The sequence below is a fragment of the Macrotis lagotis genome, chromosome 1 (assembly GCF_037893015.1).
Source record: "Macrotis lagotis isolate mMagLag1 chromosome 1, bilby.v1.9.chrom.fasta, whole genome shotgun sequence".
NCBI classification, from domain to species: Eukaryota; Metazoa; Chordata; class Mammalia; order Peramelemorphia; family Peramelidae; genus Macrotis; species Macrotis lagotis.
Genome location: NC_133658.1, coordinates 872,444,371 through 872,470,930, shown reverse-complemented (window position 1 = coordinate 872,470,930; position 26,560 = coordinate 872,444,371). Strand labels below are relative to the sequence as shown.

At 37.1% G+C, this 26,560-nt stretch overlaps 2 protein-coding genes across 2 annotated transcripts; one reads left to right on the top strand and one right to left on the bottom strand.

The window, feature by feature from the left end:
- Positions 1 to 2,138: 2,138 nt before the first annotated feature.
- On the bottom strand, positions 2,139 to 5,179 carry LOC141491181 (phospholipase A2, membrane associated-like). The gene is made up of 4 exons (XM_074191856.1): positions 5,140 to 5,179; positions 4,698 to 4,842; positions 2,516 to 2,622; positions 2,139 to 2,281 (listed from the first exon to the last, which is right to left on the bottom strand). The coding sequence occupies exons 1-4, from the start codon at positions 5,177 to 5,179 to the stop codon at positions 2,139 to 2,141; spliced, it is 435 nt and encodes a 144-aa protein (XP_074047957.1).
- Positions 5,180 to 6,500: 1,321 nt separating this feature from the next.
- LOC141491175 (small ribosomal subunit protein uS14-like) lies at positions 6,501 to 10,447 on the top strand. The gene is made up of 2 exons (XM_074191845.1): positions 6,501 to 6,559; positions 10,035 to 10,447. The coding sequence occupies exons 1-2, from the start codon at positions 6,528 to 6,530 to the stop codon at positions 10,210 to 10,212; spliced, it is 210 nt and encodes a 69-aa protein (XP_074047946.1). The 5' UTR covers positions 6,501 to 6,527; the 3' UTR covers positions 10,213 to 10,447.
- Positions 10,448 to 26,560: the final 16,113 nt, after the last annotated feature.

Here is a 26,560-nt window from a genome sequence, read left to right as displayed (position 1 = left end):
TTCAACGAAAGAACTATGGAATCTGAATGCAGACCAAAGCAATCTATTTTCACTTTTTAAAATTTATTTTAGATTTTTTTTTCTTTTTCATGGCTTTTCCTCTTTTATTCTGATTCTTTTTTCATAACATACCTAATATAGAAATATGTTTAACGTGATTGTCTAAGAAATGATGAGCAGGCAGATTTCAGAAATAACTTGGAAAGACATCAATGAACTGATGCTGAGTGAAATGAGCAAAACATTGTACATATTAACAGCAACATTATGATTATGTGATGATCAAGCATGATAGACTTAGGTCTTCTCAGAAATATAATGATGTGAGACAATTCCAAAGAACTGTGATAGAAAATGCCAACACGATCCAGAGGAAGACCTAAGGAGTCTGAATGAACATTGAAGCACACTATTTTCACTTTTTAAAATTTGTTTTTGGTTTCTTCTTTCTTGTGATTTCTTCCTTTTGTTCTGATTCTTCTTTCATAACATGGCTAATATGGAAATATGCTTAACATGATTGTACATGGATAACCAAATCAGGTAACTTGTTGTCTTGGGGGAAAAAAATAGAACTCAAAATCTAACAAAAATTAGTGCTGAAAATTATCTTTCTATGTGATTGGAAAAATGAAGCATTATTGCTAAAAAATTTTTAAAGAAAAAAAGTTGAGAGATAAAGATGAGACAATAATACAATTAAATAACTCCAGAAACTATTGGATGCCTGATCTCAAAGAATATTTATTAACGGGTTTAATGTCAATATGGCAGGCAGTCTATTTTTAGAAAACAAAGATATCTGTGCTTCTTCCTGTAATTTTTCATATTTTTATACATGATTTGGATAAAAGATAGAGATGATACACATATCAATTTAGCTGGTGACATAAAGCAGGGATAGCTAATAAATTAGAGGAACTTGGAAAGAAATTTCTCGTTAGATCTGAGAATAGGGGAAGAGTTCATGATCAAATGAAATATAGGGGTCCACAGAGGGTAACATGGACAAATTCAATTATATTAAATTTTTTGCACAAATAAAATCAATGCAACTAAATTTTTAAAAAGTAAATCACTAGGGAAAAAATCTTTGCAACAAACTTATCTTATGAAATCTCATTTCTAAGATATATAGGGAACTGATTTAAATTTATAAGAATAAGAGCTATTTCCACATTGACAAATGATCAAAAGATAAGAATCAGCAGTTTTCAAAGGAAGAAATTCAACTTGTCAATAGCCATGTTGAAAGTATGTGTGCAGTAGATAAAGCACCGGCCCTGGAGTCAGGAATACCTGGGTTCAAATCCGGTCTCAGACACTTAATAATTACCTAGCCATGTGGCCTTGGGCAAGCCACTTCACCCCATTTGCCTTGCCAAAAAAAAACCCCTAAAAAAAAAGAAAGTGTGTGTGTGTGTGTGTGTGTGTGTGTGTGTGTGTGTGTGTGTGTGTAAGAGAGAGACAGATAGACAGACAGATAGACAGAGACAGAGAATGAAAGACAGAAGAGATGGGGGGGAGAAAGAGGAAAGGAGAAAGAGAGGGAGAGATGATTCTTTCCAGCTCTAGATCTTAAAATCTTATATTCATATGGAAGGAATCAATACTTGATTATCTATACAAAAAAAGGGAAAAGTATGGGGATGCAGATAATCTCAAATTTGGAAGTCTGTGACTTTTGATTGCAAAATCCTGAACTTTCTTGGCACTGGGGAAATGATACTTGGGAAGAAGAAGTACAGTGGGATAAGAGGATACTCAGGAGTTGTATGTTCTACCTTGTTCACCAGAGAAAGCTGGAGGGTAAACAGTAAACTTGAGGAAACATTGCTAAAAGAAAGGAGGGGGGAAAGGAGAAAGGAGTCTGGGGGAGACATAAACACAGAGTCAGCCAATGGGCCATTTTATTCAGTAGGAATCCTTAGCAGCCAGTGGAGCTGGATCAGAAAGTTGGAGAAGAGAGGAGCTAGGTTTTCTCAGCTTCCTTTCTTTCTTCTTTCTGAGCCACCTTCCCCCTCAGACTATTTGGCCTTACAGAACAGATTTCCTAGCTTCTCACAAGGAAAGGCTCCAGATAGAGAGGACCTCAAGGTTCCTTCTTGTTTTGCCTCGCTAATGAAGAGTTTGAGCTCTCAGCATTGGGGCTTACTTCCCCAGCACAGGATGTTGGGGAAGCTTTGATATTTGGGATTGTAAGTCCTTAAATTTCTCAGCATGCAGTGGCCAACAGTTCTGTCACAGAAGCAGATCTGATCTTGGCACTTGCTTCCAGTCCCTGGAAATGGAAACAAATTACTAGAACTGGAGGACATAGCAACCTTCTATTGAACCCTCCTACCCTGATTAGACCAAGCCCTTTAGTATTTTGGGAAAGATTTAGAAGAAGCATATGACCTTGTTCCTCTATCCCAAGAGGGTGAGATACAGCCCTTGCCCTTGCAGCAGAGGTAAAGCCCGAGTCCAAGGTTCTGCCTATTGAGGTGCTCAGTCAGTGAATACCCATTCTCACCACAAGTGATGACATCATTATGGTAGCTGTAATTATATTTCTCCATTTTAGGGTGACAGCCCTTCTTCACCAGCCTTGAGTAGCAACAGTCGTGGGTTGCACAGCACCTGCTCAATCAATAGACATTGTAATCAATACCTTCTCCCAGATCCCATGCAGGATTATTCAAGAAGTCATAGACATGGAAGAAGGCGATGGAGAAAATAGGCTTGGATGTTGGCATACCTGGATCTGTAGGATTCTAGAATTTAAAGCTGTCAGGGACCTTAGAAGGGAAGAGCAACTCCCTGGTTTCATAGAGTATGAAACAAAAGGTTAAAGGGACTTGCTCAAGGACCTGGTCTTAGTTCTGTCACTGATTTCCTTTATGATCTAGGATAGCAGAGGTAGGCAAATCTATCCATAACTCAGGAGAATTCCTCAGAAATGCAAAAAAAAAAAAGATTGGTTATGGTTTCCCCTGCTATATAAGAAATGTGAGAGAAGAAAGGAAGTCTATATTTTCTTCTGGGAAATCTGTACAAGAACCTTAGAAAATCAGTTCTCTAGAAAAAGAACTGATTTGAATTCCTCATTTTTAGTTCAGGTTTGACCTCAAAATCTCACTCTGAAGGAGTTCCAGTCTTAAATGAGGTAATGTCTGTAAAGCATTTTGCAACCTTAAAGCACTATCTGAAAAGATCTATCTACCATCATCTTCATTCTTAGTCTTCAATTGGAAAAGCCTCAAGGGCTTACCCAATATTTAATGATTATCAATCAGTTAGTCAATGAGAATTTAATAAGCACATACTATTTAGGACAGTTAGATGGCTCGGGGATTAGAATGCTTGGCCTGGAGTTAGGAAAACTTGAGTTCAAATCTGGCCTTGCTGTATGATCCTGGGCAAATCACTTAACGGTTGCCTCCACCGACTGAAGAAGGAAATGGCACACTACTTCATTTTCTACAAAGAAAACTTGACCAGTACTGGCATGCTATGATTCAAGGAATCAAGAAGCGTTAGATATGACATATTTTATTTATCATCTTGGGTGTTGGAGATACAAAATTTAAACAAAACAGCTCCTGTCCCAAAGGACTGACTATCCATAAATTGAAGGTGATGATGGTGATTCACAGTCATCAATTTGGGAGGGACCTTAGAGGTCATCTAATTCAGTAGATCCCCAAATCTTCCTTTTGGGGGGGAGGGAACCTTCTTCTGCTAAGGGTCATTTGGATATTTATAGCATCATTCGCTGATTATATTTGATCAAAGATTTAATTTGACGTAAAAAGCTCCCAGATTTACTGAATTTTGAGTCCCACTTGTGGTTGCTTTGGCAACACCACATAAACACACCCTCAGGATAGAGGTTCTCCATCCCTGCTTTATAACATCCCTGTCCTAGCTTTGATTGGTTCCTTAGGCAGTCTATTCCATTTTGGGATGACTCATTATTTGGAAGTTTTTCCTTATGTTGTGCCTAAGTTTCCTTCTAGGCTATTTCTACCCATTGCTCCTAGCTTTTTCCCTTTGGGGCCAAATGGGTTAGTTAGATTCCTATTCTTCTAATGGTCCTTCAAAATCTTAAAGATAGTTTGTATACCAATTCAGTCTCCCACACCTTATTTTTCTTTAGACTTTCCTTGTTCCTTCTTTCCACCCTAGGGACACTCTCCTTCTTTCTTCTCTTGGATCTAACTGAAACACAAACGACTCTTTCCCTCCAATGCCTGTGTATCCATTCAGAGGATATAATGGACCATGAGACTCAGTCCCCAGCCTTTGGCTTTGGTGTGTCTGAAAATCTGCAGAGCTTTTGGGAATCTCTGAGGACAGCTTTATATGGGCTTCTCTTGGCCTGTCTAAAACTAAATGTTAACTTAGTGACTTGGGTGGGCCCAGTAATTTCCTTCTTGAAGCTTTGGTTTCTTCATTTTTAAATGAAGGCCTGGGTCATTTCCAAGATTTCTCTCAGTCCTAAGTCAAATGCTATCTAGTAGGGATTTGCAATCAGATCTGACTGCCATCCCATTAACCTCTCCTTGTGGAAAACTTAATAGGTTCCTCTGTTTCTATAATTCCTACTCTCAAATTGTCTTTCCTTGGTTACATTGCTTCTCACTCCAACCTTAGCCTGGTTCAGAGGTAAGGATTGATCTTGGGAGTTGTTAGACTAAGAGAGAGCAACTCACCTGTCAGTGGCATCCTTGGGGGTTCCCCGCCCCCCCAAGCCACAGTAGCAGCCATAGAAGCCATAATTAGCCAGGGCTTTCTTCCCTGTCAGCTTCTGAATTATTTCCTGCAGTTGCTTCAAGCTCCCCTGTACTTGAGATAGACCTGCAAGACAGATGCAGTCTTTTGTAATCTTCCCTGGTGATTGACTTTACCTCTTTTCTTTCCCCTTCCACTGACTTCGCTCTTCCCCACATTTCCAGTTGGATGAGAGATTTCACCTTCTTTTTCCTCTTTCAAACTTACTACAGAGAGACAGAATGGGATTGGAAGCAAAACTGGAGGGAAGTCCCTAACCTGGCAGCTGCTATGGTGGTGGTGATGATGGTAGTAGGGGTTCTTTGTACAACTTGAGGGTGTGTGGACTCAGATGTGGGGGAAAATCATAGAGTCAATTCTTACCTGAGGTCAGCAATACAACCAGCAGGAGGAAGGTCTTCATTCTGAAGGAGCTGGGGGAGAAAGCACAAACCTCTTCTCCCCTCTAGAAAGGGAGAAAAGTTTCTCATTTGAGAACATTAGGGCATTTGGAAAGGAAAGAAGCAGAGACCACAACTTTGAGATGAGTGGAGACAATTGGATCTTTTGGGAAGAGTGAGGCTTTCATGTTCTGGTCCACTCTCACCGACACATTTCTAGCTACAGATATGGATTTGTTCAGCACTTACCAGAAGTGAGATGTAGGTGAGAGGCATCAGAGTAATGGAGAGAGAGCTATGTGGCCCCAGACAAGGATCTTAACCCTGAGTGTTCCAGGAAACTGTTCAAAGCTACTACTGATAAGCCGTGTGCAAAGAAAGTGTCATTGACAGAGGGAGTTTCCTCACCTAGTACTCAATAAAGCAATGAGCTTGAAGGTCCAGTCCCCATTCCCTATAGACATGTATGGAAATTTGCTAGACATTGAGTATAGAATAGAAGGGAAACAATCTGCCCCTGACAATTTACATTCCATTGGGTGAATAATTCAGCACATAAAAAGAAAGACTGATAGCAAGATAACTTGAGGAGAAATGCCAACCTAGTAGCTAAAGGCATCAGGGTTTCAAGGTGAACTTGATAGGTCTTGAAGGAAAAGTCAGGATGGATTCTAATTTGTACAAAGACACAAGAGGGGAATAAAATAAGGAATTCAGAGAAGAGCTAATAGCCTAGTGTGACTGGGTTGCAGAAGAGCATAAGGCATAACTTGGGAAATAATGTAAAATAAGACTACTTAGAATGTAGGGAGCCTCAAATGACAGGCCCCAGAAATAGACTCAGAAATCTCCAGCAAAATTAGGCGGTAGTTGAGGTGCCCATTCCCAATCCAATCCCCCTTTCCACAATCCTGTCTGACACAGACTGTCCACATTGCACAAAATGGCCCATTGGCTGACTCTGTGTTTCCTGGAGGAGCCCAGGAATGGATTCCTCTCTCACCTCTGAAAGGGAAAGCCTCTACCTTGAATAGTTTTAAGGTGATAGACTTGGCACTGACACGCAGCTGGGTTAGAGTCAAGACCATCATGTTTCAGTTCAGGACACTCCATGCTGCCTCAGGGGCTAGATCTCAGGATGCCAAGAGCTTAGTACACATTTGCCAGAATGAACAACATTTGCTCATGGCAATCACATAAACAAGCACCAGGCCAACATTCCAACCAAGTGCCTACAGTGTATGTTCCATAATAGTCCCTGACATTTCCATGTGTCTTGCAAAACACTTTCCTTCCAACAACTCTATGATTTGAATAAGACAAGTTTTATTATTTCTTTTTTTACAGATGAGAAAATTGAGACCCTGAGAGATGAAACAGACTTGTTCATTCATGATCACACAGTAAGCTGGGAAATAGCTTAGTTAGGTTTCCCCCCTCAGGTCCTATTACCCTGAGACCCATATTTTAATCCCTTTGCTGCCCCTTTCTCTTCCATAAAATCATGTTCTTCCCCTCCTTCTTCTGTAGGAAATATGAATTAATCTAAATAATTAATCTAACTTTGCTCCATTCAACATCCATGTTAACATCTCTACATTGATTCAGCTATATAATTTATAATCATCTATTTTGAAGGACATATTTTTGATATTTTGGGGGAAAGTCATTCTGAAACTGTGATTTCATTGATATAGGGTTCATGGGGGAACTCCTTCAAAGCAGTTACTTCTTTGCTAATAATCTTAATTGACTGGAGGCAACTGAGGTATGCAGCTGCCAAGTGTTAGAGAACCTAGGTTTTCTAGTTTGAGATCAGCTCTTCATTCACAGCAGCACACTGCTTTCGTCTCATGCCTTTAAAATAGGTATTCTACTTCATTTCTCAAAGTTAGAAGCTTAGAAAACATCATCTTGCTCAACAGCCCTCTGAGAATCACTTGGGATAGACAAACCTTGTCCTTAGTGTTGATGCCCCTGCTTATGCCTACCTTGCCATCTCCTTATATAACCTGTCTTGCTTTACTTGGGTTAGGGAGGCTGAATGATAGAGATGGAAAGGGGATGTGACAAGGTGGACAGAAAGATTAACATTTATATCATGTTAACATCTGTGGGCAGTTAGTTTGTGAAATGGATAGAGTCAGGAAGACTCATCTTTGTGAGTTCAAATCTGACCTAAGACACATATTTCCTTGTGATCCTGGGCAAGTCACTTAACTTTTTTGCCTCAGTTTCTTCATCTGTAAATATAAATGAACTGGAGAAGGAAATGGCAAACCACTCCAATATCTTTGCTAAGAAAACTCCAAAAAGGGTCACAAAAAGTCAGACATGACTCAACCACAATGTTAACATCTTCATTTAAAATATTTTTAATTAAACACTTTTTCCTAAGGAAAAGTCTTGGAAAACATCCATTCTCTGAGCAATGATCAGTACAAATTCGAGGTTATTCCCAAATTCTGGTTAGTCCTCAGTTAGATGAAATTTCCAACCTAGATCAAAGAATCATCCTTCCCCTCACTCTCATCCCCCATTCCCAACAGATACATATAGGGTGGGGTTAGAATGAGCTTCAGGTGAAAGATGTAGGAGAATTCATTGTGTACAGGATTGAAAAGTCAGGGCTACATGTTTTTCTACTGGGGACTGTAGCGCCTGAGAGGGCTGAAGAGGGGTTAAGAATTTAGTTCTTGGGGCAGCTAGGTGGTGCAGTGGATAAAGCACACCAGCCCTGGAGTCAGGAGGACCTGAGTTCAAATCCGGTCTCAGACACTTAATAATTACCTAGCTGTGTGGCCTTGGGCAAGCCACTTAACCCTGTTTGCCTTGCAAAAACCTAAAAAAAAAAAGAATTTAGTTCTTATTTCACTTAGCAGGACTGACCAGATCTTAGGATTTGGTCTTGGCCTCACAATGAGTTTAGTTGACTTTCATATAGGTTTAAATAACTTATTATTATTTATATTTTCTCATCTGATTCCCCACAATAACCATGTGAAATACACAGAAGAATGGTTACCTTTTACAGATGAGAAAACTGAAGTTGCTATTATATGACTTGTTCTTGATCATGCGATGAATATCAGAATTACAAATTGAACCCATACCTACTAGTTCTATCATATTACTTCCCCCCCACACAAACTAAGATAAATTTACTTATTTTCTTTGCATTGCAAGTAGATTTTTTCATTATATTTTCTAGACAGGATGATTGATTCAGAGGAGGTCTTATAGATCATCTAGGACCATGGAAGGCATCTCAAGAGTCTCATCCAATTTGTTTCATTTTACAGATGAGCAAGATGAGTTTCTGAGACTTGCACAAAATCATGGAGATTAGAACACTCAAACTCAAATAATAATTGATCCCTGCAGACAGTGTGTTGACTTAGGAAACCACATATTAAGATAAACTATGTTCTATTGTATATTTATTTATTTTGCTAAATATTTTCCAGTTACATTTTAATCTGGTTTGTCTATGCTTGGGAATGTTGACTTCTTGCCACCAAAAGGTCACATGTTTGACACCTATGATATAGCTTAGGGTCCTTGTGTTTCTGGCTGTTTGCAATAATGGCTAGCAGTGATAATGTCCTGGTTTTAAGACCTGAGTGATTGATAAAATAGTAGGAGAACCCTACTTGGACCATCTACAGCCCTCAAAATACTTTGGGCTTGGGGCAGCTAGGTGGCGCAGTAGATAGAGCACTGGCCTTGGAGTCAGGAGTACCTGAGTTCAAATCTGAACTTAGACACTTAATAATTACCCAGCTGTGTGGCCTTGGGCAAGCCACTTAACCCCATTGCCTTGCAAAAACTAAAAAAAAAAAATCATTTGGTCTGGTACTATCATGGCAATCAAAGTAAGGGAGGGCTTGACTCCTAGGGGTGAATGAACTTAAATGTTTGACCAAATATAGCAGACTGATTTCTGATTTTAAGTTGATAATTTTGTTTGTCTTGCAAATAATGTTATAAATGTCCAATTGCTTTTGGCAGATAAAAAGGCTCCCTACCCCTGATATAAATCATAAGAAATGAGGAGAAAGGATACAAAGCTACCTGAGGTCCCTAGGGTCAGACTTTGGGAACAGACTTCCTGTCTGGATGAAAAAAATAAATTTTCATGTGATGTTCTTTCAATAAGCAGATGCTAAATTATCACCTTACCCTGAAAATCAATATTGAAGAAAGCAGAGAAGATATATAGACCCACTAAAGACTGAACTTCTAGGAATTAGAGGAAAAGGATAGCCTATAAAAAAAAGAAACTCCCAGAAGGGTAATTGAGCAAAATCTTTGGTCCTTCCAGCTCAAGTCTCACAAGGCACCAGAACAGGATGCTTCTTCAAAGAGGATTTCAGGCATTAGTACCAAGCTGCTCCTGAATGTATTAACTCTTTCTAACTCGTGAAAAAGACCTGAGATTTGAGAGGTTCTAGTTTTGGTATTCCCACATGCAGTGTTCCCTTGGAAAACTGACTTGAATCTTAGTCCTTGAATTTCCTCATATATTAAATAATGAGATTAGACGGGAGGAATGGTTCCCAACCAATGGGTGGAGAAATTTAAGAGAGAAGTGGGCAAATGAGTGTTATGATAAGGGGCTTGTGAATTCATGAATCATAAAACATACCTCCAATAGACTGGATAAATAATATGTCATACCCATATGTATGACTATTTTACAAATATCTTTGGATGCTGTAGTTTTGGATAAAATACTGACTGAATTTATAGCAGCTGTTGGCTATTTTGTATTTTCTCAAATAGTGAATACTAATAGTACAGTAACTATCATGTGGGGACAAAAAATATTTTTGACATTAAGAAATGAGTCCACCTTTTGTCTCGTGTCTTTGCCAGTGGCGCCAGGGGTCACCAGCAGCTGTACTGGAGCCACCCTCGTAAATTTGGCCAGGGGTCTCAGTTGTGCCACGTCTGTTCCAACTGCCACGGCCTGATCCGCAAGTATGGCCTGAACATGTGCCGCCAGTGCTTCCGGCAGTACACGAAGGACATTGGCTTCATCAAGTTGGACTAAGTTGTATTCCCAGACCTCTGCTTTATTAATTACTCTATCAGTGGCCACCATTGAATTTCAGTCTGTACAACTATTTGATCAACCCACCTGAAGATCGATTCTGTTGTGCCTGCTATGCTAATTTGTATACATAATTAAAAAAGGTCATCTCAGTTATGACTAAAATTTAGTGTGAACTTATTGACCCTTCAACAAATTATGTGAAAATAAAAAATAAGATATTAATCATAAAAAAAAGAAATGAGTCCTCAGGGTGGCTAGGTGGCACAGTGGATAGAGCACCGGCCCTGGAGTCAGGAGTACCTGAGTTCAAATGCTGCCTCAGACACTTAATAATTACCTAACTGTGTGGCCTTGGGCAAGCCACTTAACCCCGTTGCCTTGCAAAATTAAAATAAAAGGTCTTTGTTCTTGTAGCTCTAACTCAAATCTACTCAAGTGTTAAGTCCTATGTACCATAGAAAAGAACAATCTCTTGATTTTTTTAATTCATCAATTTGGTGAAAAGTAAAGTTAAATAGGATTAATCTGCCTAATCATTAAGATGAAGAAACCAACTGAGAATATAAATAAGTCAAACTGATTCCTTGAGCCCTTTAAAGAACCGAAAAGCATAGCTCTTAAAATAGGGTCCCCCCCATCTTACTAGTCACTCACTCCTTAAAGCTTTGACATTCTCACTGCTAGCACATCATTGCCAAAAGCTAGAAACAAAACTGGGCCTCTATCAGGAGAACTTCTATTGGGGTTTCACAAAGTACAGTGAGTACTGTTCTCTATAGAGGAAAGGAGGCCAAGTTCTTTCATTATGGGGATGGGGGGAAGGGAATGGATTTGGTTGTAGAGAAATTCTTTCAAGATGCCCTTTTAATTAGAAAATGAAGGTCTATATTTTAAAGAATGTATGAGTTGTAAGCCAGATGGAGACAGTATGATAGAAGGAACGTGAGGATAGTAAATAAGAGATATGGGATTTATTCCCTACAAAACTAGAGATTTACTGTGGGATCTAGATATGTAACAGAGTAGCATTTTAGAGTTGAATGGGACCTCAGCAGTCATTTTGTCCAACCCACACCCCAAAATGAACCTCCATGCCCCATGGTAGACCTGGCAAGTCGCCATTCAGCTTTCACTTGAAGATCTTCAATGAAGGTAAGTTCGCTACTTCCTTAGTCTCTTTTTTTTGTTAGGTTTTTGCAAGGCAAATGGGGTTAAGTGGCTTGCCCAAGGCCACACAGCTAGGTAATTATTAAGTGTCTGAGACCGGATTTGAACCCAGGTACTCCTGACTCCAAGGCCAGTACTTTATCCACTGTGCCACCTAGCCGCCCCTAGTTCACTACTTCCTGAAGAAGCTTATTCTACTTAAGGAAAGGGAAAGCATTAGATGGTACTACCCTTAAGTTTTAGGATCCAGAGGAACCTTGGCTGTCAGTCCCTTCCCTCCTGGTGGGTAGAAGGAGAAAAAATGTACCAGAAGCTGCAGCTATCTTGGTATGGGGGCATTGTTGCCATAAACTTTCACCTTGAGTTTGAATTGAGTTAAGACCATTTCTTTTAAAGATCAGCCTTCCCTGAAAGCATGAGGAAGAGATCGGAGATAGGAGATATGCTCTCTATTAGAATATAAGGGATTGACATAGATTTCCATACTGCTACCCCATGAATACTCACAGAAGGAATGAGACCACTGCTGTTCCTCATTCAGGTTTACTGGTAAACTTTGGTTCCCCTTCCTTCCAGTCTTTGAAAGGAGTCCTGAATCCTTTGTTGCCTCTGCCTAGGGCAGGGCCTCACTAGTTATAAAGGGCAAGAAGGTTAGATTGATTCCTAGAATTATGACTATATACAGACAAGGATGAATGGTGGTAGAGAGAGACTTAGGTGGGTGGAAAGGAGTGCTGAATCTCTCTACCTCCCACAAGTACCATTTGGGAGCAGCCATGCACGGTCTGTTAAAGCCAAGCTAGACATATAGTTATTAGGAATAATTACTTGATTTTTAACATTTTTATCTTCATCTCTAAATCTTTCCCTCTCTTTTACCCCTCCCTTGCCCATCGGGAAGGCAAGAAATATGGTATACATTACACATGTGAAATCATGTTAAAAACACATTTCCACTTTAGCCATGTTGTAAAACAAAAAGGCAAGAAAAAATGTCAGTTTGAACTCAGAGTTTATCAGTTTGCTCTCTCTGAACTTGAAAAGCATTTTTCATCATAAGTTCAATGGAATTGCCATTCATATGACATTTTAAAAGTCTGAGAGATATAGTTTCCTGGATAATTGATCATTTTATTAATAATGCTTTATTATATTATTCTTATTTACAATTATTTTAATGTTTTATTACTGTATTAATGAAAAGAGTGGTCATTTGGCCATCTCTTTTGGACCAAACATGAATCATGGTGATGGGCAACTCACAGTTTATATGGCCTTGGAGGAGTGGATGTTCCTGAGGGTAACAATCAACTCTGATTGGTTAACAATGAGAGAATGATATTACAATGAGAGATGAACCTATTCTTTTAAAAAAACTATTTAGTACTTTATTTTCCCCAGTTATATGTAAAAACAATTTTTAACTTTTGTTTTTAAAATTGTAAGTTGGGATTCTATCTCTGGTCCTCCTACTCCTCTCCATTTTAACCCCTCCCCCATTGAGAAAGTAAACAATATGATATAGGTTATAAATGTATAGTCAGACATGTTTCCATAATAGTCATGTTTTGAAAGAAAACATAGACTCTCCCTCAAAAGAAAAAGGGGGGATAGAAAAATAAGAAAAATAAAGTTTAAAAAATTATGCTTCAATGTTTTCAGATATCATCAGCTCTTTCTCTAGGGATGGATAGCATTCTTTTGTCACAAGTCCTTCAGAGTTGTTTTAGGTCACAGTATTGCCGAGCAAAGAGAAGTCATTCACAGTTGATCATCCTACCATATTGCTTTTACTTTGTATACAGTACATTTCGCATTGAATCAATTCATTTAAACCTCTCCAGGTCATTCTGAGAGCATCCTGTTCATCATTTCTTATGGCAGAAAAGCATTTCATCATAATCACATACCACATTTTGTTTAGCCATTCCCCAACTAATTGGGCATCTCCTCAATTTCCATTTCTTTGCCATCAGAAAAGAGCTGCTATAAATATTCTTGTACACATAGGTGCTTTTCCTTTTCCTTTTCTCATCTGTTTTGAATTACAGACCTAGTAGTAATATTGCTAGTCAAAGGGGAGGCATGGTTTTATAACCCTTTGAGCATAGTTCTAAATTACTCTACAGTATGGTTGAATCAGTTCACAACTCCACCACAAATGCAATAATGTCTCACTTGCCCCACATCTCCTCCAACTTTTGCAATTTCCCTTTTCTGTACCATTAACCAATCTATCAGATATAAGGTAGTATCCCAGAATTGTTTTAATTAGTATTTCTCTAACTTATAGAGAGATAGAACTTTTAAAATTAGTTTTATAAATTTGACTCAGTTCACTGTGTTTGAGAAATAAGGCCTTTATCAGAGAAACTTCTTTCAAAATTTTTTTTAACATTTATAACTCCTAACTGTATTTCCCTCCATCCTATTTCCCCCTCCCCATTTATTCTTTTCTTTTGCTCTATCTTTTCTCCTGGTGAGATGGACTTATTCTTTTCTTTAAACATATTTCCACATTATGTTGTGAAAAAAAATATCAGAACACAAGGGGGAAAAATTATGAGAAGAAAAAAACATAAAACATAAAACAAACTTATAAAAAATCATTACTATCATTTCAGAGACTGGGCCTTAAGATGAGCACTTTAAAGAAAGAACTTTAGATCTCTCCAAATCATTGGTTATTAATAATCATTTTATTTCTCATTCATTTTGTGTAAAAGCCTTTTTTAATATTTTATTTTCCCCAATTATATGTACAAACAATTTTAACATAATTTTTTTTAAATTTTGAGTTCCAAATTCTTTCTCTCACTTCCCCCCTTCAATGAAAAGGCAAGCAATTTGACATAGGTTATAGATGTGTAGTCATGCAAAGCACATTTCCATCTAAGTCATGCCGTGAAAGAAAATACAAAGAAAAATAAAGTAACAAAAAAAAAATCTTCCATCAGCATTCAGGCTCCACTAGTTCATTCTCTGAAGTTGGACAAGCAGCTTTCATCATAAGTCCATCAGAATTGTCTTAGATCATTGTATTATTGAGAATTACTAAGTTATCAATAGTAGATAATCATATAGTATGAATTTTATTTTTTAGCTCTATAGAATAATTCTCTGGTAATTTAATTAGTGGTTTTGAATAAATAAGTTAATTTGAATAGAATGATTATTTTTAATATATTGATTCAGCTTTCTTTGGAACAATTAATATTTCTCCAGTTATTTAGATTTGCCTTTATTTGTGTGAAAAGTGTTTTATAATTGTGTTTACACAGTTCTTAAGTGTTTCTTATTATGTGGGTTCCCCCAATAATTTATATTGTCTCCAATTATTTTAAATGGAATTTCTCCTTCTTGCTAGGTTTTAGAATCTTAGAAATACTGTTCATGTGCGTGGGCTTACATCCTTCAATTTTGGTAATGTTAATTATTTCAACTAATTTTTAAATTGATACTCTTGGGTTCTCTAAGTATACTAATTATATCAACTACAAAGACTGTAGATTTGTTTCCTTCTTTCCTCTTCTTAATCCTTAATTCTTTTTCTTGTCTTATTGTTATAGTTAGTATTTAGTACAATATTCACTAATAATGGTAATAATGGAAAAATCTTGCTTCACCTCTGATCTTATTAAAAGTTTTTTAGTTTATTCTCATTACCGATAATATTTGTTCTTGGTTTTAGATATTACTACTTGTCATTTTAAGAAAAACTTCATTTATTTAAAAATAGGAATTGTTCTATTTTGTCAAACATTTTTTCTGCATCTATTAAGGTAATCACATGCTTTTATTGTTTTTAACTATTGATATGGTCAATTATGCTGATAGTTTTTCTAATTTTGAACCAACCTTACATTCCTGGTATAATCTTTATTGGTCATAGTGTATGGTCTTTGTTATATATTACTGTAGTCTCCTTAATAGAATTTTATTTAATTTTTTTGCATCAACATTCTTTATGAAATTGTTCTCTATTTTTTTCTGCTTTTGATTTCCCTGGTTTAGATATCAAAACCATATTTATGTCATAAAAGGCATTTGGTTGTACTCCTTTTTTACATATTCTTACAAATTATTGATATAGAATTAGAATTAACTGTTCTTTGAATATTTGGTAGAATTCATTTGCAAATCCATTCCTGACATTTTTTTCTCCTTAGGGATTTTTCAATTTTTTTTTCTATAATAGAGTTTTTTAAGTACTCTATTTCCTCTTCTGTTAATCTGGACAATTTAGATTTTTTCAAATATTCATTCATTTCATCAGTTAAGCCAAAAGGTTCCTAATAATTACTTGATCATTGGTGAAGTATTCTCCCTTTTCATTCTTTGATACTACTAATTTGGTTTTCTTTCTTTTTTAAAATCAAATTGACCTGTGATCTATCTATTTTATTGATTGTTTTTCATAAAACTAGCTTCTACTACTTCAATTTTTAACTTTCAATTTTATTAATATCTTCTTTGATTGCCAGGATTTATATTTTGGTATTTAATTGTTTTTTTTAAAGAAAGAATTTATTTATTTTGAGTTTTACAATTTTCCCCCTATTCTTGAATCCCTCCCCCCACCCCCCACAGAAGGCAGTCTTGTTAGTTTTTACATTGTTTCCATGGTATACATTGATCTAAGTTGAATGTAATGAGACAGAAATCATATCCTTAAGGAAGAAACATAAAGTATAAGAGAAAAATTACATAATAAGATAACAGTTTTTCCCCCCTAAATTGAAGGTAATAGCCTTTGGCCTTTGTTCAAACTCCACAGTTCTTTTTCTGGATCCAGATTGGCATTCTCCATCACAGATAACCCCAAATCAACCCTGATTGTTGCATTGATGGAATGAGCAAGTCCATCAAGGTTGATCATCACCTCCATGTTGTTGTTAGGGTGTACAATATTTTTCTGGTTCTGTTCATCTTGCTCAGCATCAATTCATGCAAATCCTTCCATGCTTCCCTGAATTCCCATCCCTCCTGATTTCTAACAGAAGAATACTATTCCATGACCTACATATACCACAGTTTGTTAAGCCATTCCCCAACTGAAGGACATTCACTTAATTTCCAATTCTTTACCACTGCAAACAGGGCAGCTATGGATATTTTTGTACAAGTGCAGTTTTTAATAATTGGGGTATTTTAATTTCTTCTTTTTTTAAAGTTTCATGCCCAATCTCTTTTATTAATGTAAACATTTAAAGATATACATTTTCCTTCAAGTATTGTTTTTACTGCATCCCATAAATGTTTATATATTATTTCATTATATTACCTTTAATAAATAAATTATCTTTAATGAAATTATCAATTGTTTCTATGACTTATTCTTTGATCCACTCATTCTTTAGAATTTAATTATTTCATTTTCAATTAATTTTTAATTTACACTTTCAAGACTCTTTTGTAATGTAATTTTTATTGCAATATGATTCAAAAAGATGTACTTAATATTTCTTCTTTTCAATATTTGTTTGGGAGGTTTTTATGCTCTAATATATAGTCAGTTTTTATGAAGATACCTCATATGGATGAGAAAAGTGTACTCCTTTCTATTTCTATCCAATTTTCTCCAAAGATCTATCATATTGAACTTTTAATAAATTCTATTCATTTGCTTAGCTTGTTTATTTTATAGTTAGTTTTATCTAGTTCTAAGAGGAGTAAATTAAGGTCCCTCAGTATCATAGTTTACTATTTTCTTCTATAATTAATTTAATTTCTCCTTTCAGAATTTGTAGTCATTTGGTATATATGCTATAATATTGGCATTGCTTCATTGTCTATGTTACCCTTTTAGCAAAATGTAGTTTCTTAGATTATCTCTTTTAATTAAGCCTATTTTTGCTTTTATTTTCTCTTAAGCATAATAGATTATGATCCAGTCTTTTATTTTAATTATTTATATCTTTCTGTTTCAAATGTTTTATTGTCAGTTTTTCTACTTAGCTTTGATATATTCATCAAGAATACTTAAAACCCCCCCTTTTCCATTAAATATAATTTCTTTTCAAAGAATTAGTACTCATTTTTTTGCTAAGTAAATTATTCTTGCTTGCAATCCTAGCTTCCTTGACTTCTAGAATATGATATTCTAAGCTCTCTCCTCCTTTATCACTGTAGCTGCCATAGCTTGTGTGATCCTGATTGGAGCATTACAATATTTAAATTATTTCTTTCTGGCTTTTTTTTTTTTGGAAGTTCAACAGAATCTTTGTATTGACTTCATTCTTCTTTTTTTTTTTTTTAGGTTTTTGGAAGGCAATGGGGCTAAGTGACTTGACCAAGGCCACACAGCTAGGCAATTATTAAGTGTCTGAGGTCGGATTTGAACTCAGGCACTCCTGTTCTCTATCCACTGTGCCACCTAGCTGCCCCCATTATTGTATTCCTGTGAAACCAGTTAAGTATATCAGCGCCATGGCAGGAAACAGAATTACTTCCTTTTGAATTTGAAGATTCTGAAAATCATCTGGCAAGATAAAGTACCAGACACTGAGGTCCTTTCTTGAGTTGAACTGCCAAGAATTCAAAGTCTACTGTGATGAGAGCACAATTCCAATGGGCTGACCAAGTTGCTTGAATGCCAAATGAATGTTTGCCTAAAAGATTAGTTGTTACTCCCATGGAGGTCAGAAGAAGCTAAACAGAGATATTCTCAAGGTCTCTCTGAAGAACATTGGAGGTAATATTAGAGTTTAATGAGGATTTAAGTGTGTCTGTAGTCAGGGGAGATGGGCCCAATAGCTAGGAAAAGATGTAAGATTAGAATGAAAGGAGACAATTGTTGGGCAAATCTACTGGAGAAGATAAGAGGGATGAGATCAAGAAAACATATATTTGAAATACTATTTTATTTTCTTCCAATTTTCATGCAAAGATAATTTCCAGCATTTTTCTTTTTCTTTTCTTTTTTCCAAATAAAGATAGTTTTCAACATTCATCCTTTTAAGTTCCACATTTTTATATCACTCTGCCTTCCCTCCCCCCTCCCCATGGCAGTGACTAATCTGATATATGGTGTACATGTAGAACCATGTTTAATATATTTCCATATTAGTCATGTAGTGAAAGAATTAGAACTAAGGGGAAAAAATGAGAAAGAAAGAAAAGAACATAAAAGCAGTTTTAAAAACGAACAGAGTATCCTTTAGATTCCATGGTTTTTTTCTCTGAATGTGGATGACCTTTTTCTTAACAGATCTCTCAGGGATTGTCCTTGATCACTGAACTGCTGAGAGAAACTGTGCCCATCATAAATGATCATCTCACAATGTTTCAGCAGAAATCTTTTTATGAGATTTTGAGTTCCAAATTTTTCTCCCTTTCCTTCCCCTCCCCCTCCCTTAGGTGGTAATGTAAGTTTTACATGGCAGTCATGTGAAACATATTTCTAAATTAATCATGTTGTAAAAGAAGAAACAGAACAAAATAGGAAAATCACCCAACCTTCCTCCCCACCCCCAAAATAGTATGCTTTGATTTGCATTCAGTCTTCCTAGTTCTTTCTCTGGATGGGGATAGCATTTTTTATCAATAGTCTTTTGGAATTGTCTTGTATCCTTGTATTTTTGAGAATGGTTAAATCCATCATAGTTGATCATCACACAGTACTACTGTAACAATGTATAATGTTCCCTTGGTTCTGTTCACTTCACTCAGTATCAAGTCATTTAAGTTTTTTTCAGGTTTTTCTGAAATCCACCTGCTCATCATTTCTTATAGTACAACTGTATTCCATTACATTCATATAATACAACTTCTTCAACTACTACTCAACTGATGGACATTTCCTCAATTTGCAGTTTTTTGCCACCACACAAGGATCTGCCACAAATAGTTTTGTGCATGTAGGTCCTTTTCCCTTTTTTTACAATCTCTTTGGGTTGCAGATTTAGTGATGGTGTTGCTGGATCAAAGGATATTCATAGTTTGATTGCCATTTGGGTGTAGCTTGCGCTTCAGAATGATCGAATCAGTTCACAACTCCAGCAACAATACATTTGTGCCCCAATTTTCCCATACCTTCTCCAACAATCATCATTTTCCTTTTCTTTCATATTAGTCAATCTGATTGGTGTGTAGTGGGACTTCAGTTTTTCAGTTTGCATAAGAATTACATAGGGCTGGCAATGGTGAAGACAATGTCCACTTATTCATGGAGACTTGGATATAAGAGAAGATAGGCATCCTGTCAAGGGATTATGAGATAAAGATAATGACAGAAAAAGCAATCCTACAGAGAATGGTCTTGATTTTCACAATAAAATATGAAGTAAGACCCACAACTGGCAAGATGAGGGGAATTGCTGGTATGGGAAGTTCAAAGAGAAAAGAGAGCTAATTCTGAAGATGTAATACTCTAGTAGGCCTATCACTTTGAGGATCAAATGTTACAACAGATGTTACATCAAATGCATCAAAAACATATGTTTGGCATGTAAAGCCTTTTACAACTTGACTCTACCTTTCCAGGATTATTATGTGTTATGTATTGTATATTTCATGTTCTCCATAGTCCAGGGAAACTATCTTTCCTATTGTTTCTCATAAATGATATCCTATCTTTCATCTCTATATTTCTGTACAAGTTGACCCCCCTCCCTGCCCCACACAAGGTCCTGCATGCAGGAATTTCTCCTCTACTTCTGAAAATCCTACTTCCATCAGAACTCATCTTATATTCTACGTCCTACATTAAGTTTTTCCTGATTTTTCCAGTTAATAATTAGCACTCTCCAAATTATCTTTTTTGGGGGGGAAAGGGAAAGAGAGGAAGCAAAGGAGGGAGAGAAGAGGGGGTTGAAGGGAATGAGAGAGAGAAATGGAGGGAGGCTGAAAGAGGAAGAGGAAGGAAGAGGGAGGGAAAGGAAGAGAGAAAAGGAAGAAGGGAGATGGAATGAAAGGAAGACTGTTTTTCCTTCATTGTCAAAGAAGTCTATATCATCAGGGAGAGAATGCTGATGCAGAGAATTATGAAGGTAGAAAATTTTAATTAGAAACAAATTCTGTAATCTTTTATACTGTTAAAACTTGTTAAAGTAAGGAAGGCTCTTTGCACCTGAGAAGTAAATTGATCCCTATGGTTTCATTGTTAAATGTAAAATTTGTATCCTGTCTCCTCATTCCCAACCCTCAGCTTCCAATCTCCTACCTGGTTTTGGTCACATAATGGGGGAGGGATTTCCCTTTTTGCCCTCTATGCCCAGATAATGGGCAAGGCTATAAAAACCTGAGCTGGATCCCTGCTCACTTCTGTTTTGTTCTCTGGCCCAGTCAGTTTTGACTGTTTTCTTCTCTTCCTCTCCCTTATCTCTCTGTCTCTCTCTCTCTCTGTCTGTCTCTTTGTCTCTCTTTCTGCCTCTCTCTCTCTGTCTCTCTCTCTCTCTGTCTCTGTCTCTCTGTCTCTGTCTCTCTCTGTCTCTCTCTGTCTCTCTCTCACTCTCTCTCTCTCTTTCTCTCCCAAGCAACCCCACCTAGCCTTTTGTTATTCACCCTGTCCTAAGTGCCTGTTGACTCTCTGGGAAGGAAAAAGTTTTAACCTGTATACTTTGCAATAATTTATAGTAAATCGAGTTACTAATGAACATGAATAGCTACCTAGCTACCTCCTTGAGCAGATGCAAAGGACAATAACACAGACCTGCACAACTATTTCTTTAATCTCCTTTCCCTTTGTCTAACTCTCTCTTTCCTGTAAAGAGGTTGACATTTCTTGGGTTTCCACAAAGACCAGACATCTTGGCTTTTGTAATGTATTATCCTCTCTCCCAGACATCTGTGAGATTCTGGCAATACCCTTTCTCACCCTTGTGAAAACAAAATATTTGATTCTTTCCCACATCAGTAACTCTCCATCTCTATCTTTACTTGATTATCCCAAATCCCATCAGCAACAATGCCAATACAAGCACATGAATTGGATCTGAGTGAGGGGGTGCTGTGCTAATTCACCAGCTTCACTTTCTCCTACAGAGTCATCTCCTTTATGGACTTTGTGAAGGCTCATCTCATTCCCAGTGATTGTAATGGACTCCTCTCATCTTTATTTAAATGTTCTCCCTTCCTTCAAGTCCCAGGTCAGGTACTATTTTCCTCATTAATCCTTCTCCGACCCTAAACCAAACTCACCCTTTACAGATGGACATTTCCTTTACTTTTGCCTCATTTTCCATTATATCAGTTATTTCTATGTCATTTTCCCATTGTATTTTGTTTTTGTTTTTGTTCAATACAATATTGTCTGATTCTTTGTGACACTATTTGGGGTTTTCTTGACAAAGGTACTGGAGTGGTTTGCCATTTACTTCTCCAGTGAATATTATAGATGAGGAAACTGAGACAAAGATGGTTATGTGACTTTCCCAAAGTCACACAGCTAGTAAGTGTCTGAGATCATATTTGAAGTCACGAAGATGAGTCTTCCTGGCTCCATGCCCTATACACTGTGCCCTTCTCCTATTGGATTACAAACAGCTTGATGAGAGTCAGGCCTTGCTTTCTTTGTATTTCCCTTAGTAGTCTAGCAGATTATCTTGTATATAATTGTTGCCCAATAAGTGTTTGTAGAATTGGATTGACTTTGTACCTAGCAGGTGCTCATTCAATATTTGTCCTATTGTCTATGTATATAGTAAGTCCTCAATAAATTTTGATTGAATAAATGACCATTTGTGTTCTGGTTTATTCCTCTATCATTTGACTCATTAAATCCTCTGAAATGTAAAGGGGCAGAAACTCCATTGGTTTAGACCACAGAGTCTCAAGTTCTAAGACAATAGTTATTCTGAGACAACTCCTATCCACCCTGCCCCTTCTCCAAATCACCACTAATTGAAAACCCCCAAACTTCTGATAAAAAATAACAGCAATTAGAATTTCAGGGGAACTTGAAGATCATCCTATTCAAATTCTTCACTTTATAGATGAAGAAACTAAGACCCAGGAGGGTACAGTGACTCTATTAAAGTCACTAGCAAAAGCAGAATTGGAAGCCAAATCTTTTAATTCCAAGCTCATGTTCTTTTCCTTATGCTTATAAAGATGAAAGTAACAAAGGAAGATGAAAGATGAAAAGCCAAAGACTCACTGGGACACAGGAGTTGATGACTCTCCAAAGCAAATGCATACATATATTCTAAAACATTAAGTCAAATGATGAGCTAGTGAAACAAGTGTGTGTGTTGAGTTGAAGGCGGAAAATGAAAGGTTGGGAAGTAATAGAGGGGTTGAAAGAAGTAGGGGCAGTAAGAGGGGGAAAAATGATCTGTAGTCCATAATGTAGTCCATAAGGAATCTGTTGAGGGTATGGCAAGTATTTATGAATTTTAGGAGCTATTTGGTGTGAAAAAACCAAAACCTAATCTGGGACTCTTAGTGGATTGCCATTCAGGATGAAGCTGAAGACTAATTCAATCTCAGGTTACTTCTAATATCTTAATGTACTCAAAGAAGGCAATCTAGTGTCCCTTCTGGTCATTTTAAGTCCCACATTTCAGGAAGGATATTGGCTAGAAATATGTTCAGGGGTAAATTTTGCAAATAGGAAATGGAGACGTGTTAAAAGAACTGAGATATTTATCCTGGAGAAGAAAAGAACTGAGGGTTGAACAGGGGTTGACATGATGTTATTGTTCAATTGTTTCAGTCCTGTCTGACTCTTCATGATCCCATTTGGGGTTTTCTTGATAAAAATCCTGCAGTGATTTGCCAATTTTTTCTCCAGCTGATGAGGAAACAGATAAACAGAGTGAAATGATTTACCCAAGATCATACAGTTAGTTGTCTGAGATAGGATGTGAATTATGGTCATTGCAGACCAAGATAGATGGTCAGAGGCGTCATATTTCATACCTCATTTCTTTGTGCATTATTCTCTTAGGTAGAGGTAATTGGTGGTGGTGGTGGTGCTGTTGATCCTTTGTTCTTGAAGAGGACTTATGACATCCTGAGACTGATGTCTTAGAGGAATTGGATATGAGTGGGGCAAAGTTATGCAAAGTCTCAGCTGCACTTTCTCATCCACGGTTCTTTAGGGGCTCATATTCTGTTATAGTTAGAAAGCACTGGAAAACTCAGAATGTCAGATCTGGGAGGGCCCGTATAACACAGAATGTCAGAGTTTGAAGGGGTCTCAGAACAGAGAATGTGAGAGCTGGAGGGACCTAAGAATAAAGAATATGAGAACTAGAAGGGACCTTAGACTAGAGAGTGTTATATTGGAAATGTGTGTGTGGTGAAAACTTAGAGATCCTCTACTTCAATCTACCAGTTTTATAGAAACTGAGGCCCAGAGAGAAAAAAATAATATCCAGTCATTCATCTAGAAAGTCACAAAGCCAGAACTTGAATCTGAGTCATTTGGGTCCAAATCCATTGATTTGACTTTACTGCTCTTATCTCTAAGGCAGAAATTTCTATTACTTTTTATTATAAAGGTGAATGTTTCTGGAATTCTCCTTCCCTCACCCTTTCTGTACTCATTGATCATAGAGTAACAATATCATGATTTTTTTTTAGGTTTTTTTTTTTGCAAGTTAAATGGGGTTAAGTGGCTTGCCCAAGGCCACACAGCTAGGTAATTATTAAGTGTCTGAGACCAGATTTGAACCCAGGTACTCCTGACTCCAAGGCCAGTGCTTTATCCACTATGCCACCTAGCTGCCCCCATATCATGATGTTTTAAGAGAGAAGGCTGAAGAATGGAGAATACAAGACATGTATTACTTGCTACTCTGTGTATGTTGAGTCCTACAGATCTCCCCCTCCTCCAAACTTAGGCCAGGTTTACTGATATTTCATCTGAGTCTTACTTCCCACAGGAAAGCCAAGATCAATTCCCCACAGAGGCAGGGAAAAAGTGGTTTAGGTTTAGTGTAGGATTTAAATAATCACAGAGCCACAAAATAGCAGAAACCATCTAGTTGAACCCAGTACCTCAAAGGATCCTCCTCTACCACATGTTCATGCTACCCTCTTGAATATCTCCTCTGAAAGGGAGTTTAATATTTTCCAAGAGAGATCATTCCATTTGTGAACTACTCTAATTGTTAGGAAGTTTTCTCTGGTATCAAATTTAAATCTACCTTCTCATACTTTCTCTCCTTTTTCCTTGATCTTCCGTCTATGGCCAGACAAAAATTTCTAATCTTCTGCTTGCAGTTCTTCAAATGCTTGAGAACAGTGGTCTGACCTTTCCCAAGTCTGCTCTTTTTTTTTCCAAGGCAAAACACTCAATTTTCTTCTGCTGATTCAAATATTAATCTTCCTACATTGTAGCATCCATCTAAAGAATCTACTTTGGTGGTTTTCTCTCTCTTTTCTAACCTTTTTAGCCTTCTAGGGAATCACAGAGCAGCTGAGTCCCAAAAAGTCAAAATCAGAAGAATCCTTGGAACATATACCAAATATTTACTAAGCAACTACAATTTGCAAGGCACTTGTGTGAGGGTCAATGCTCTTCATAATTTCTTGTCTCTCTAGTGTCAACTAGACAGAACTGGCCTCTAATCTGTGGGTGGCCAGAGCCAAAGAAAGCAGGTCAGAGACAGGAGAGTCAGGAATCAAACATAAGTTTAATTTAAAAGTAAGGAAAACTTTTGCAAGTCAAAGTCATTCTGAGAAGGAGGGCTTATGTGTTATGACAGGGGTAGGGCTTTTAAGCATGCAAATCACAAAAGATTAGAACACAACACAGTCATTTTTAGATCTTGAGGAAACAGTTTTCATTGGTGGCAATATGGGAGTTCTTGGGTCCTGTGGGAATTATTGAGCCTTGTGATTGTCTCAAGTCTTAAGATTCATTTCACACCATATAAAATAAAAAATTCTGTGACAGCATTTACCAAATGGTGAAATCATCCGGAGGGAAAGTGCAAAGGACTGTTATTATGCCACTCTCAGGGCATAGTTGGCTTGCTGGGCCTTCACAGCTAATCATCCCACAAAATTGCTGTTACTCTCATAGTACATTTCATTTTGTATCAGTCCAGAGTTTGGGAGCATCCTACTCATCAGAGAATGTTATTTTCTAACATATTTTTTCCTATTCTTCAAATACCAACATTTGTTTAGAAATTATATTGAGTATATCTTCATTTAAATTGGAAAATCTTAATAATTTTGCATAATGCCTTTCTGCTTCCTCATCCTTTGCAATCAGTGCTGTTACCTAAACTGCAATTATTTTCCTACTGATTCTTCAGAAATACTTTCTTTGTGTACTGTTATATGAAATAACCAAATGTCTTTTGAAATAACATTTCTTGTTGCCTTTGGATGCATGATAAAACCAATCTAGCCTACTTCTTCATCTGCCTTTGCAAGGAGAGAAAAATGTCAAAATTAGCACTTTATTTTCTCTAGTCACATGTCTGTCCATTAGTCAATGGACAAAGATTTCATGTTTAGATCAACAGTTATGAATATTTTTAGATAGTGTGATCTTTAGCACTCTCTATCACCTCTAACTCTACCACTGTCACTACTATTACAGAAGACAACTAAAAGACTGAAGGCCATTTTGTATAGCCAGCAGAGGAAGGCTAGAAGAACATCAAGGAAGGGGTTTTTTTTCTTTTCTGCCCCACCATTTGTAATGGTGTCTTGCAATGGAGTAATTGGTCTAGTAAGAGTCACCACAACCATCTGGGAGAGGCCAGAGCTCAGCAGACTGACATTTTCAGAAGAGACATTATGCTCTGTGAGTAACACCATGAACACACCATGAAAAAATAAAAATCATCAGAATACTATAATGTCAGAGGTCAGAACTGCCTTGATCACTTGTTTTCCCTATATGTATGCTTACCTGTTAAGAGTATTCATTGTGCCTGCTCTTCCCAAAGATACAGGATAGGTTGGTGGGAGAATGTGTCAGATGTTGGGGAAGATGAAAACTTTGGGACTGCTATTCATACAATGCCATTTCCATAAATACCTTTTCTTTGACCCTACTTTGACATATATCTGACTCTTTATTTTTTTACAAGGCAATGGGGTTAAGTGGTTTGTCCAAGGCCACACAGCTAGGTAATGATTAAGTGCTTGAGGTCAGATTCGAGCTCAGGTCCTCCTGAGTCCAGGGCCAGTGCTCTATCCACTGTGCCACCTAGCTACCCTGACTTTTGTATTTCTTAATCAGAAATTACTTGTTTTGATGTTTGCTGTT

Bases quoted from the DNA above. Each gene is read 5' to 3' on its own strand.
- LOC141491175 (XM_074191845.1), top strand. From the start codon at position 6,528: ATGAAACAGACTTGTTCATTCATGATCACACA. The intron at 6,560-10,034 runs GTAAGCTGGGAA...TGTCTTTGCCAG, and splicing joins TGTTCATTCATGATCACACA to TGGCGCCAGGGGTCACCAGC.
- LOC141491181 (XM_074191856.1), bottom strand. From the start codon at position 5,179: ATGAAGACCTTCCTCCTGCTGGTTGTATTGCTGACCTCAG. The intron at 4,843-5,139 runs GTAAGAATTGAC...TCTGTCTTGCAG, and splicing joins GGTTGTATTGCTGACCTCAG to GTCTATCTCAAGTACAGGGG. The intron at 2,282-2,515 runs GTGAGAATGGGT...TTCCATTTCCAG, and splicing joins TAATGATGTCATCACTTGTG to GGACTGGAAGCAAGTGCCAA.